Source organism: Nelumbo nucifera, chromosome 1 (genome assembly GCF_055504915.1).
Source record: "Nelumbo nucifera cultivar China Antique chromosome 1, China Antique-T2T, whole genome shotgun sequence".
Taxonomy (NCBI): domain Eukaryota; kingdom Viridiplantae; phylum Streptophyta; class Magnoliopsida; order Proteales; family Nelumbonaceae; genus Nelumbo; species Nelumbo nucifera.
Genome location: NC_142649.1, coordinates 50,273,486 through 50,287,730, shown reverse-complemented (window position 1 = coordinate 50,287,730; position 14,245 = coordinate 50,273,486). Strand labels below are relative to the sequence as shown.

Below are 14,245 nucleotides of genomic sequence, written 5' to 3'. Positions count from 1 at the left end.
TGATTCCTGCTATGCAGCTCTTGCCTAATTGATTTTCAGATTAGAGATGAGCTCAAACTTCTTCACCAACTCCCTCAAATTCCTTTTCAATTCTTGCTCTTTATCCTCACAGAAAATTAAAACATCACCAGCAAACTATAGATGAGTTATTGGGACCCTACTCCTAAATTTCAATCTTCCACTCTTTTATTAGATTCTCCCTATCAGCCTTTAAGATCATTCTACAAAATACATCCACTACTAGGGAGAAAGGGTGAGAGAGGACCACCTTGCCTCAATCCTCGACGAGCTGGAAAGAAATCTCTAACAATCCCATTAACGAAAATGAAATAGTGGCAAGACTTAACCAAAGATCCATTTGTAGCTTCTCTCCCTAAACCCACAATTTTTCATCACCTCAATAAGGAAGGTCTAGTTCACCAGATCATAAGCTTTCTATAGGTCCAACTTGCACATAAAGCCTTTCCTCTTCAATCTTTTCAAATCCTCTACACATTCTTGAACTAGAATTTGATTAACTATTTGCCTCCCCTGAATGAAAGCTCCTTGATTTTGACTGATTAAGTTGGGAAAACTAATTTGAAGCATAATGAGAGAACCTTGGCTAAGAACTTGTAAATGATAGTTACCAAATTGATTGGTCTAAAGTTCTTTGGATGACTGGCATCATTTTTTTTCAGAATAAGAGTTAGAAAGGTTGTGTTCACCCTTGGGTAACTCTATGCTTCTCTACAAATTCATTGAAGACCTTGAACAAATCATCTTCCACAATTTCCCAGCAACCCTAGTAGAAAGCCATTGTAAATCCATCTGGTCCGAGGGCTTTGGATCCATTTTCCTTCTAGAAGAGAGAGAAACGAGAGAGGAGAGGAGAGAAGAGAGAAGAGAAGAGAAGAAGAGAGAGGGAGAAAGGTTTGAGAGTCAAAAAGTATTGTTGGTGGCATACAGTTTCTTATTTATAACAACTTAACATAAAATAAGTAGAAGATTACATTTATACCCCTAGTAGCACACCCTAATAATAAACTAACTTAAAAGAAGAAAAGAACAAGCTGACAGCACACTAACAACAAATATAAAAAATAAGTGAATAACACTAACAACACTCCCCCTCAAGTTGGGCTGAATATGTCTATCATGCCCAACTTGTCATACAACTCATTGTATCACGAGTATGGAAAACCTTTTGTGAGGACTACAGCTAATTTCTCCTTGGAGTTGACATAAGTAGTACAAACTTCCCCCCTCCCCAATTTTTCCCTTATGAAGTGTTTGTTCACTTCAATGTGCTTGGTCCACTTGTGCAGAATAGGATTGCTGGCAATGTTTATAGCCACCTTATTGTCACAGTAAAGAGACATAGGATTGTGAACAGTAACTCCAAACTCCCCTAGAAGGTGTTCATGGAGTAGCAATAACTCCCAATAAAGGTGTTCACACCCAAGGAGAAATCAAAAAACTGTTTCCACTGAAGATGACACAGTGTGAGGTGAAGTAGGATTAGCAGGACGGCTCTTCAGTAAGAACCGAATTCTTTAGCAAGAATGGGGTAGAGAGCTGGTTAGTACAACTTCAAACTGCCCCTTCTGCCAGGAAGCAATATCAAGAACAATTCTTGATCATTCCTACAAGTCGAGATCGAACTGGGTAGGGGCGGCAAGAACAAGGGAGAACTTTGCAGACTACTGTAATGTTTGTTGTGTGTTTTGCATGTCCGCCTTGCTCTCTTATTTATAGTCTTAAAGAGACAACCTCCTAATCTGATTACGAGTTTCCTGATCCAAACCTTTATTTAGATCTGGACTCTTTAAGTGATAAGGATAATCCCTTATCTTATCTGCAGTTTAAGATCAGCTTAATCCTAATCAAATTAGGAGTTTCCTGATCCAAATCTTTATTTGGATCTGGACTATTTTAGTGGATAGGACTTATCCTTATCTACTGATCCAAACCCAGATTTACCCGTATGAAATTAATCTAATTAACCCAGTTCGAATTGGGCTTTAGGCCCATTAAGTTTATGTGCTCACTTAGCCTCCTAACCTGCTGCCCAGTTGGCTCTCTTTGTATGGCGTGGGACCCAAACATTGATCTACACATCAGCCAAATGGGTTCAGCCCAGCCTTTATTACAAAGCTTGGCCGAATTCACTATAGGAGACAGTGAACCCTTGAGTCCATAATGAGCCCAACATTTACACTAAATGGTCCTTGGGTCAAGCCATCTTATAAAAACCCAAAGACTATGGGCAGATGCAAGATTAGCCCATTAGGTATTAACCTCAATGGTCTTAACTTAACCTCTCATCCCATAATGATCAAACACTACCTGACTAGAGAGAACCTCTGCCTCGACTGCAAGGAACAGTATTGCACTCTCTACTCACATGGATCCCAAGAATTAAAACCTTTTGCAAACATTTTGAAACCATAATATATATGTATATCTCTATATAAATATATTTTGCAAAACAAATTTCAACGGTTGAAATCAGTTGCCGGTAGTTTAGGTTTCCATCAGAGAGAGTGCATTCCCCGATCATTGACTTTGTCCGACAAAGGGGCTGATCCTATCACTATGATCACCCACTCAGGTGAATTCTCAAACTGTCCCAACATACCCAGGTTTTGACCCCCTCTAAGGATCTCACTAAAAGATAACCCAATCCAACACCCAATGCAGTACCATAATCAAGTCTAGGGGTCAGGTGTAATATTCCAGTTTTTCCCATCTATCTCCAAGGTCCAGGGCAATACTGGAATTTTGGTCTGATTCAGGGTTTCAAGAAACCCACACTGCATGTACCTCAGGTCTCACCCTAGGAGTTGAGACAAGCCACCCCAACTAACTTGGCGGCACATCAGTGTTAGCCTTGGCAAGATAAATCTCCCTAGATCTATCCAACGGATGTGAAGATTCTAAACTAACACAAGTTTCATAAGTGTCCAGTTTAGGGGTATTACACAGAAACACACCATAATGACATGAATTAATTATGTACTCTATTCATTTACAATAAATGTCAAAAGGTACATCAATTTGATTGGAGCTAAGGGCATAACTGTCTAACAACAAGTATGCCCTTAAGTGGGCGGCCAACTAGGCAGTAACATAAAGAGATCAAACAAAAAGGAATAACAAGCCCATCAAGAGAGGCCCATTAGCTAACAAGAAAATAGAAAAAATATTACAAGAGAAGATACTAGGACCCATTCGACCCAGTCTCTTTACACTCCCCCTCAAGCTGAGCATAGATGTCAATCATGCCCAACTTGCTTATATAGTGTGTCGTTTTCTCTCTAGGAACTCCCTTGGTCAAGATATTAGCCAATTGTTTGTCTGATGTGATGAATGGCAAACAAACTTCCCTTGAGGAAACTCTTTCCCTTATAAAATGTCTATCAACCTCAATGTGCTTAGTTCTGTCATGTTGAACAGGATTATGTGCAATATTGATAGCTGCTTGGTTGTCACAGTAATTCTTCTAAAAGGGATCGTAACCACAGTAATTCTGACACACCATGTGCCATTGCCTTGTACTCTACTTCAACCGAGGATCTAGCAACTACAGACTATTTCTTATTCCTCCATGATACAATGTTCCCAGCGACCAGAGCACAATAACCTGAGGTGGATCTCCTAGAGATCCAGCTTCATACCCAATCAGCACCAGTGAAAACTTCCAGCTTCATGTGTCCATGTTTGGCAAATAGAATACCTTTCCCTAGAGTACCTTTCAAGTAACATAGAACCCTTTCTGTAGCAACTAAATGAGTATCTCTAGGAGGATGCATAAATTGACTAATAACACTTACTGCATAGGAAATGTCCGGCCGAGTCATGCAAAGATATAACAACTTCCCAAACAGTCTTTGAAACACCCCCTTATCAGATAAAAGGTCACCATCTGTAGCAGAAAGCTTATGATTGGGATCAATAGGAGTGGAGATTGGTTTAGCTCTAAGTTTATCAGTCTCAACAAGGAGGTCAATGACATATTTATGTTGAGAAATGAAAATACCATCCTTAGATCTAGCAACTTCAATGCCCAAAAAATACTGAAGATCTCCCAAATCCTTGATGTCAAATTCAAAGTTAAGAAATCTTTTAAGTTTACTACTGACCTCTTGAGTGTCATTAACTGTGACCACAATATCATCAACATAAACTATAAAAAGGTCACCAAAGAGTCATTTCTCTTCAAGAATAGGGTATGATCAGATTGAGTTTGTAACCAAAGGAGACAAGAGCAGACCTAAACCTCTCAAACCAAGCCCGGGGAGACTATTTGAGACCATAAATAGATTTCTGCAGTTTACACACCTTGCCTTGCATTTCCTTCCCATACACCCCTGAAGGCAAAGACATATAGACCATTTCATGTAGGTCTCCATTCAATATGGCAATTTTAATATCAAACTGGTGTAGGGGCCAATCAAAAGTAGCGTCTAGAGATAACAAAACCCAGATTGAGGTCATCTTAGCTACAGGAGCAAACGTCTCAAGATAGTCAATACCATACATTTGAGTGTAGCCTTTAGCAACCAAAGTAGCCTTAAACCTCTCAATAGATCCATTAGAGTTATATTTAATGGTAAACACCCATTTATAACCCACTAGTTCCTTCCCTTCAGGCAAGTCAAACAATATCCCAGGTATGGTTCTTATGCAAAGCATCCAGTTCAATCATCATAGCATCCCTTCATTCAGGTTTAGATAAGGCTACCAATATGGACCTAGGCACATGGGAAGAAACAAAAGCAAGAAAAGAGTAGTAGGAAGGAGAGAGAAGGTTGTAAGACAAGTGTTTGGAGATATAATGGGCTGTACACTTCCACTTGCCCTTGCGGAGAGCAATACAAAGGTCAAGATCTGGGAAAGATGTAGATGGGTCAGAGGAAGGCTGACCTGTTACCTCAGTAATGATGGGAGGAGCAAGAGGCTCTTCTGTAGGAGTGGAAACAACTTGCCCATGTCTGAATCTGTGCCTTTGGTACCACCTTTGGAGAATAGGATGAGGGGGAATTATAGGAGAATGAGGTGGAGGAGGAATAGGAATATTGGAAGTAGATCCAATGGGAGAAGTGGACACCTCATGAGAGGACTCAAGAGGAATGGGGAGAAGAACAGCTAGAGACATAGCAAAGGGTTCTTCAGATTTCTCCCCCTAGGAGAAATATTAAAGAAAGGAGTCAACTCAGCAAATGTGATATCCCGAGATACAAAGCGGGTGCCACTAACTATATCAAAACAACAATATCCCTTCTGTGTGGAGGCATATCCCAAAAAAACACATTTACGAGCCTTAGGTTCAAATTTGGGCCTCTGATGGCTGTGAACATGCACATAGAAAGTTCACCCAAAAACACGAAGAGGAAGAGAAAAAAGATCCTCATCCGGGAAGAGAAGGCTAAAGGGGGTTTTGAAGTTAAGAACCGGGAGGACATACGGTTGATAAAAAAGGTAGCAATAAGAACAACATCTCCCCAAAATTTTATAGGAACATGGGATGCAAACAGGAGGGATCTGGCAACTTCAACCACATGTCGATTCTTCCTTTCTGCCACTCCGTTCTATTGTGGAGTGTAGGAACAAAAACTTTGATGAATAACCCAAAAAGTTTCAAGATAGGCGGAGAGGATTTTTTCAAAATACTCCTTAGCATTATCAGAATGGAACATTTTGATTCGAGCGTTAAATTGGGTGAGGATGAGTTAATGAAATTTTTGCACAATAACTGGTACTTCATCCCTATATTTCATGAGATAAATCCAAGTGTAACAAGAGTAGTCATCAATAAAAAGGATAAAGTACCTATAACCCCCCATAGTTGGCAAATGATATGGCCCCCACAGATCAAAGTGAACAATATGAAAAGGAGAAAGAGATCTTTTATTGCTTACTGAATAAGAATGTCTACAATGCTTTGCCAATTCACATGACTCACAATGAAGACTCGATAAAGACACTAACTTAAACATATCGGGAAACAAATGACTCAAAGTAGAAAAAAACAAATGACCAAACTGAAAGTGACATAACAAGACTTTGTCAATAGACTTTGACAAGACTAACTCTAAGGCAATTCCATGTGGTGGTCCAAAAGCTCCATCCAGTGTGTCCAGCAAGTATATACCGTTCGCCTCATGGCCACTCCAAATCATCCTCACATTGCAGGTCCTGAAAAATACAATGAGTGGGAAAAAAGGTTATGCTACAATTCATGGATTTAGTTAAGTTGCTCACAAATAAAAGGTTTGTATTATGTTTAGGGACATGAAGAATAGAGGATAAATAAAGGGTGTCAGAGGTCTTTATATCCCCTTTACTAGAAATGGGAGCAAGAGACCCATCAGTAAGGGATATTTTCTCTTTACCAGAGAGAAGGTGGTATGAACAGAAGAGATTAGACAGGCTGGTCATATGGTCTTAAGCACCGAAAACAATAATCCAAGGGATTTTATGATTACCTAAAACTGAAGCATGATTTGCAAAAGTACGTATACCTGAGTGAGCAAATGCAGATGATGATGATGTGTTGCTGGAAGAGTGAGATGAAGAAATAGTAGCTTCCAAGTGATTTAGCAGCGTCCCATACTTTTCAAAATCCGCCTTCATTGCTGTCAGCTACTCAATGGTTGATTTTTCTTCACTCTCCTTATTTCCTCCTTTAGGTACTGTAGCAACATTAGCTATCTTAGGCTTTCCTGCCTGACTGCCCTTCTTAGAACTGTTGTTATTCTTAAACCTATCAGGAAGAATCTCAAGATGAAGCTTCTAGCAAGTGTCCTTTGTATGCCTCGGTTTCTTGCAATATTCACATATCTGCTCCTTTTTCTCAGTAGGACTCTTTGGCTTTATTCCATCATGTTCAAAGTGTTTTTTAGGTAGACTCTGTAACTGAACCAGCCACCTACTCTCCTCACTGCTTATCATAAAATATGCCTAGGAAAGAGTAACCTCATCTTTGGCTAGGATATTTTGCCTAATGATGTCAAATCCAGGTTTGAGTCCAATAAGAAATTCAAACACCCTATTTCTCTCCACCAACTTCCTATACATTTCAACATCATTCTTACTCTCCCATACAACTATCTCCATAACATCAATTTCTTGGCATAGGGATTTCAATATAGAATAGTAGATTGCTAGACTCTTCTCCCTCTGTCTTAGGTTCTTCACGTCACTTTTCAACTTGTAGACTTTAGCTACATTCAAATTTTGTGAATAGGTCTCAGTAACACTGTCCCATATCTCCTTAGCCGAAGACATTCAGAGATAATGCTGACTTATATGAGGTTGCATAGAGTTGACCAACCATCCAATGATTGTATAGTTCTCTTGCATCCATTTCTTTCCGTGTTTTCTTCCTATTGCTTGTCCTCGAGTAGAGATAAAGTATCTATTCTTGATGGTTCTCTTGTCCCTATCTCTGACAAGGGAGACATTAGAGTCTCTAATGCCATTTCTTTATCCTCAATTCCGAATGTTCCTTGGCTGTAGTAAGAGCTACATTGAGTCAATTGGAGAGTGATGTTGGTATTATCAGATAGCTCTAGTCAGTTATTGTTCCTCCTCCTATTCCCACTTTTTCTCACTCAGAAGGGCTACTGCCTATCATGCCTCCAGCCCTAGTAACACTAGTCTTTTTTGGATTGTAGATTTAGGTGCATCTGATCATATGACTAGTTTATGTTCCTTGTTTTCTTCCTATTGCTTGTCCTCTTGTAGAGATAAAGTTGAAAGGATGAGAGATCCATCCCATGGACGCACAAAGATTGCAGAATTAGGGGGCGAATTTCAAAAAATTTTTCTCTCCCTTCAATTGGGAATCGCATTCCCTATTTAGAAAATCATATTTTCGATGATCAACCTTGAACCTTAAACTGAACCAGATCTGAACCAAAAGGAGTAGGGGAGGATTATACCTGATACGGAGAAATAATGTCCCCCAACGAAGGTGTTCAAGCCCAAGGAAGGATCCAAAGACGGCTTCCACTGAAGATGGCGCAGTGCAGGATGGAGCAAAATCAACAGTGTTCTTCTCCAAGAACTCTGTCATTCGCAAGAAACAGCAGGATGGCACGCGAGCACAACTTCCTATCAATTCTTCCTCCAAGAACTAATGTCAAGATCCAATCTTGACTTCTCCCACAACTGGAGATCGAACTGGCAAACAGGGCGGCAAGAACAGGGAGGCGGCAAGAGAGTATTCGCAGGGCACAGAATTCTCTCTTCTTGTGATTTCAGCACTCAAGAAAATCTGATTGGATGTGTATGGGTGCTGCCGCCCCTTTCTTCCTTTTGTTAACCAAAAAGATCAGCTCCTAATCCAATTACGAGCTGCTTATCCCAATCATATTTGGATAAGACTTCTCCTTAGGTGATAGGGATAAACCATTATCTTATCTGCATATTAGATTAGCTTTCTCCTAATCTCATTAGGAGGTTTCTAGATCTGAATCACATTCAGATCTGGACTCTCTGAGTGGATAGGATTAAGACCCCATCCTATCTGCTAATCTATCTCAAAATTCGCCCCATAATTAACTAAATAAATAGCCCAGTTCGAAATGGGCTTTAGGCCCATTAAGTTTATGTGCTCACTTAACCTTCCTAACTGCTGCCCAGTTGGGCTTCCTTGTATGGCGTGGGACCCAAGCATTGATTTACACATCAGCCACATGGGTTCGGCCCAGCCTTTGTTACAAGGCCTGGCCAAATACACTATTAATGACAGTGCACCCCCTAAAACCCATCGAATGGGCTCTATGGGCCCAACACATACCCTAAGTGGTCCTTGGGCCAAGCCACCTTGTAACACCCAAGGACTGTGGGCAGATGCAAGATTAGCCCATCAGGTATTATCCTCAATGGTCTTACACTTAACCTCTCAGCCCATAATGATCATACACTGCCCGACAAGAGAGGACCTCTCCCTCGGCTGCAAGGAACAGTGTTGCACTCTCTACTTATTTGGATCCCGGGAATTAAAACTTTCTTGCAAACATTTTAGAAACTATAGTATATATACTTTTATATCTTATATAAAATATATTTTGCAAAAACAAATCTCAATGATTGAAATCGGCTGCCGACAGTCTTGGTTTCCATCAGTGAGAGTGCATCCCTGATCATTACCTTTGTTCGACAAAGAGGCTGATCCTGTCAGTATGATCACCCACTCAGATGAATTATCAGACAGTCCCAACATACCCAGGTTTTGACCCCCGCTAAGGATCTCACTGAATGGTATATCAAAGATAGCCCAATCCGACACCTAGTGCAGTATCATAATCAAGTCTAGGGGTTGGGTGTAACTTTCCAGTTTTGCACATCAATCTCCAAGGTCCAGGTCAATACTGAAAATCTGGTCCAGTTCAAAGATTCACTTAACCTACACTGTTAGGGTCTCACCCTGGTAGCTGAGATACGCCACCCTAACCGACTTGGTGCCACCAAAGTATCAGCCTTGTCAAGATAGATCTCCCCAAACTGACCCACTGGCTGTGAACATTATAAACTAACACGAGTCTCATTAAGTGTCCAGTTTAAGGGTATTACACAGAAACATACCAAGGGAACATGAATCAAATATGCACTTTTATTCATTTACAATAAACTCATAAAGTACATCATTCTGATTGAAGCTAAGGGCATACAAAACTGTCTAACAAAAGTATCTATTCTTGATGGTTCTCTTGTCCCTATCTCTAACAAGGGAGACATTAGAGTCTCTAATGCCATTTCTTTATCCTCAATTCTGCATGTTCCTAAGCTCAATACTAATATACATTTAGTCAACAGTATCACTAATTGTTCCTGACCTCTTGCCCTAGTCATTGTGTTTTCCAAGATTTGGTGACAAATAAGGTGATTAAGACTAGCCATGAAATGAATGGGATCTACTTGCTTTAACATTCAACTGTGAGAAATAAAGAAATCAAGAAGTCTTTTGTATCGTAGTCTATCAGTCAGGTTATTTTTTGGCAGAATCAATTGGGTCATTTATCTTTTGGGTCTTTAAGGAGTCATTTTCTACTTTGTTTGTCAGTCCAAGTGTCCAATTTCAAATGTGAGTTGTGAATTAGCAAAGCATTGTAGACTAATTTATTAAGTGAGTAATAAAAGAGGTATTATTCCTTTTGAAATTGTGCATACCAATGTTAGGAGACCATACCACATTACTATTATGGGAGGGTATAAATACTTTCTGTTATTTCTTGATGACTACTCTTAGTTTTCATGGGTTTACCTTATGCACTCTTGAGATGAAGTTGCTATTTTGACTTGTGCTTTTCATCAGATGTCTCTAACTCATTTTGGAATTAGAATGAAAAATCTCAGATCTGATAATGCCAAGGAGTATTTTGCAAAACCCTTGCTTTCATATCTTCTTGAGCATAGAGTTATCCATCAAAGCACATGTCCTCATACACCTCAACAAAATGGAGTAACTAAGAGAAAAAATAGACACATCCTAGAAGTTTCAAGAAGAATCATGTTGAACTCTAATGTTCCTATACGTTTCTAGGGGGATGCCATCCACACCGCTGCCTATCTCATTAACAAGATTCCTTCACCAATCTTAGACATGAAAGCTCCTGTTATCTTGTTGTATCCTGATAAGGAGTGTGATCATACAAGGAAGAAAAACAAGAGAGAAGAGAGAAGAGAGGAGAGGAGAAGAAAGAAGGAGAAAGATGTGAGGGTCGAAAAGAATTGAGCTGGCGGCACCCAACTTCTCTTTTATTTAAAATGTATTATAACAATTACAAGAAATTTCTAATAGGCCCCTAGCGGCACACCCTAAACAAAAGAAAAGAACATGCTGCCAATAGTCTCAGTTGACAACATTGTAACAACATGAATAAAGAGAAAATAGTTTAAAACTAACAACAAGGACCAATTTTCTATTCCTCTCCTTTGGATGCACTTGTTTTGTTCAAATACTTGGGCCTAACCATTCTAAATTTGATCCCAAGGAAACCAAGTGTATTTTTCTCGAGTATGCACAAAACCAAAAGGAATATTGTTGTTATGATCCTGTCTCAGGGACTCGTTGTGTTTATAGATGTTACATTCTTTGAAGATGGCCCCAATTATCCTAGGGTGGTGAGCGAGGTATTTTTGCTCAAGAAGTCCCATTGCCTCCTATAAATGAAGGAGTGTGTAATGAGGTGAGTTGTTAAAAGTGTAAAGAATTGAAGGTGTTTCACAAACAATAGTGGAGGCACGTTGGTTCTAGTAATGAGCAGTCCAAGGTAGTTCCAATCTCCTTTGCAGCACTAAATTTAGGTATTACACCCCCTTCACGGCTTCACCCACTCTTACTATAGATGGCATACCTACTGACTACTACCACCACTAAACTTCAACCTCCCTATGATGATCTTGGCCTCCCTATTGCACTACGCAAGGAGAAGCATCGTTGCACCTCATCTACTGCCCATTGCATCTCCCACTTCTTCTCTTATGGCCACCTTTCATCATCATATAATTCTTTTTTCTATTGTTGCAATTCCTATTCATAGAACTATGCAAAAGCCTTAGTAGTGCCAGAGTGGAAGTAAGCAATGAAGGTTGAGATGGATGTCCTTGTGATAAATGATACTTGGGAATTAGTATATCAGCCAAAAGGGTAGAGACCTATTGGGTGTAGACGAGTATTCACAGTAAAATATAAAGCCAATGGTACAATCGAAAGATAGACTGGTTGCTAAGGGATAAACACAAACTTATGGTATTGATTAATTGGAAACTTTTACACTAGTTGCCAAAATGAACACATCAGAGTTATGTTGTATCTTGCTACTAACTTCTCATCGCCATCATTTCAAATGAACGTTAAGAATGCTTTTCTACATGTTGAATTGCAAGAGGTGTATATGGAATGCTTTTCTACACTAAGAAAGTCTGTAGGATGAAAAAAGCTTTGTATGGTCTAAACCAAACTCCAAGAGCATGGTTTGATAGATTCAAACTTGCTTTAGAAAGATTTGGAAATGTACAAGCCCTGACCATTCACACTTTTCATTAAGAAGAAAGACTCTACTTTGACTCTCCTAGCCATATATGTTGGTGACATTGTGGTGACAAGGAGTGATATTAATGAAATTAATTCCCTTAAATGGTTGCTTAATCAAGAGTTTAAAGTCAAAGATCTAGGTAAGTTAAGATATTTCTTGGGGATTGAAGTGGCAAGGTTGGACCATGGCATTTTTATTTCCCAGAGAAAATATCTTCTTAATCAACTAGAAGAAACTAGAAAATTAGGGGCCAAACCTATTGACACACCTATTAAGTAAAATCATAAGATAAATGTAGAAGATGGTGAGAAGATAAAGGTATGTATTAGTGGCTTGTTGGAAATCTTTTCTATCTTTGCCTGACTCTCCCAAGACAACTCATCTTCTTGTTATTGAAATGATTCTAACCTACTTGAAGAAGTGTTCAGTTTGAGGTATACTTTTTAAAAATACTGACCATATGAAGATAGAAGTATACACTGATGCAATTGGGTAAGATGTATCGATGATAGATCTACCTCAGAATATTGTGCCCTTGTTAGAGGAAATCTTGTTTCTTGGAGTAAGAAACAAAATGTTGTTGCTCGCTCCAGTGCCGAAGCAGAGTATAGATTTATGGTTAATGGTGTAGCTAAAATGTCATGGCTGAAAGCACTTCTTGAAGAATTGGGAAATGAGCATGAAAAACCTTTCATGTTGTATTGTGATAACCAAGCTGCCATTAACATTGCTCATAACCCAATACAGCATGATAGGACAAAACATATTTAAGTGGACTGACATTTCATCCTGTTTCGACTGATGCTACAATAACTTGAACCAGCAAGGGGAAGAAGAAGAGGAAGAAGAAGAGAAGAAGAAGAAGGAAAAGAAGGGATTGTTGAATCTGATAGGTAAACCCTATCAGTCAACCCCTTAATAGTAATTACTCTCTAATAATTTCTACAAAGACTAAACTACCCTTACTTAAGTGTGGGGCAGATGTCTAATAAAACTTCCACATAAGCATACAACTTAACAAAGATAAGATGACTAAACTACCCTTATTCGGCTCACTTTAACACTCCCCCTCAAGCTGGAGAATATATGTCATATAATCCCAGCTTGTTACATAGATAGTTCACTTTCCTTGAGCTTAGAGCTTTTGTAAACAAATCTGCCCACTAATCATTCGAGCCCACATGTTCTGTGCTTATCTCTCCAGCAAAAACCTTCTCCCTCACAAAGTGGCAATCAACCTCTATGTGCTTCGCTCTCTCATGAAAAACAGGGTTGGATGAGATATGGAGTGCAGCTTGATTGTCACAGTACAATTTCATAGGTTTATCCATGTGGAACCCAATTTCTTGTAGGAGATTCCTCAACCACACTAATTCATAGGTAGTGTGTGCCATGGCCCTATACTTGGCTTCAGCACTGCTTCTAGCCACAACTGTCTGCTTTTTACTCTTCCACGTCACAAGATTTCATCCAAGAAATGTGCAATAGCCTGTACTAGATCTTCTATCATTCACTGAGCCTACCCAGTCTGCATCTGTGTACCCAACTACTTCAAGTTTTCCTCTTGGTTTATACAATAGTCCACGGCCTGGAACTCCTTCAGATATCTTACAATTCTAAGAACTGCATCCCAGTGAGGTATACGAGGGTTCTGCATGAATTGGCTCACCACACTGACTACAAAAGAGATGTCGGGTCTCATGATAGTCAGATAGTTCAGCTTCCTTACTAGTCGTTTATACCTTCTAGGATCTTCAAATACTTCCCCTGTATCACTACTCAACTTAACATTTGGTTCCATAGGGTTCTCGGCCGGTTTTGCACCTAACAGTCTTGTTTCATCTAGTAGATCAAGAACCTATTTTCTTTGGCACAGATTTACACCTTGTTTTGACCTGGCAACTTCTATGCCCAAGAAAAACTTCAATGTCCCAAGGTCTTTTGTTTGAAAATGATTTTGCAGAAATACCTTTAGTTTGTCAATCCCCAATTTGTCACTGCCAGTAATAACAATATCATCCACATAGACCACTAATAAAATCTTTTCAGCCTCTGAGTCATAGCTGAACACTGAGTGATCAACCTGGCATTGCTTCATTCCAAAACTCTTCATCACTTCACTAAACTTCCCGAACTAAGCACGCGGCGATTGTTTTAACCCACAAATTGCCTTCTTCAATCTGCACACCTTACCATCCTCCCCCTAAGCAACAAAC

General features: G+C 39.5%; 1 protein-coding gene across 3 annotated transcripts in view; it reads right to left on the bottom strand.

Annotated features, from left to right (window-relative positions):
* The window catches only part of LOC104587523 (disease resistance protein RPV1), a 55,444-nt gene that overhangs the window by 4,377 nt on the left and 36,822 nt on the right, over positions 1 to 14,245 (bottom strand). The window contains exon 5 of one of the 3 annotated variants that reach the window (XM_010245171.3): positions 5,812 to 6,180. The exons of the other annotated variants lie outside the window; for them this stretch is intronic. Within the exon in view, the coding sequence (XP_010243473.1) occupies positions 6,145 to 6,180 (36 nt within the window). The 3' untranslated portion in view covers positions 5,812 to 6,144. Of the gene's footprint in view, positions 1 to 5,811; positions 6,181 to 14,245 lie in introns of those variants that run through there. 3 annotated transcript variants of the gene reach the window in all.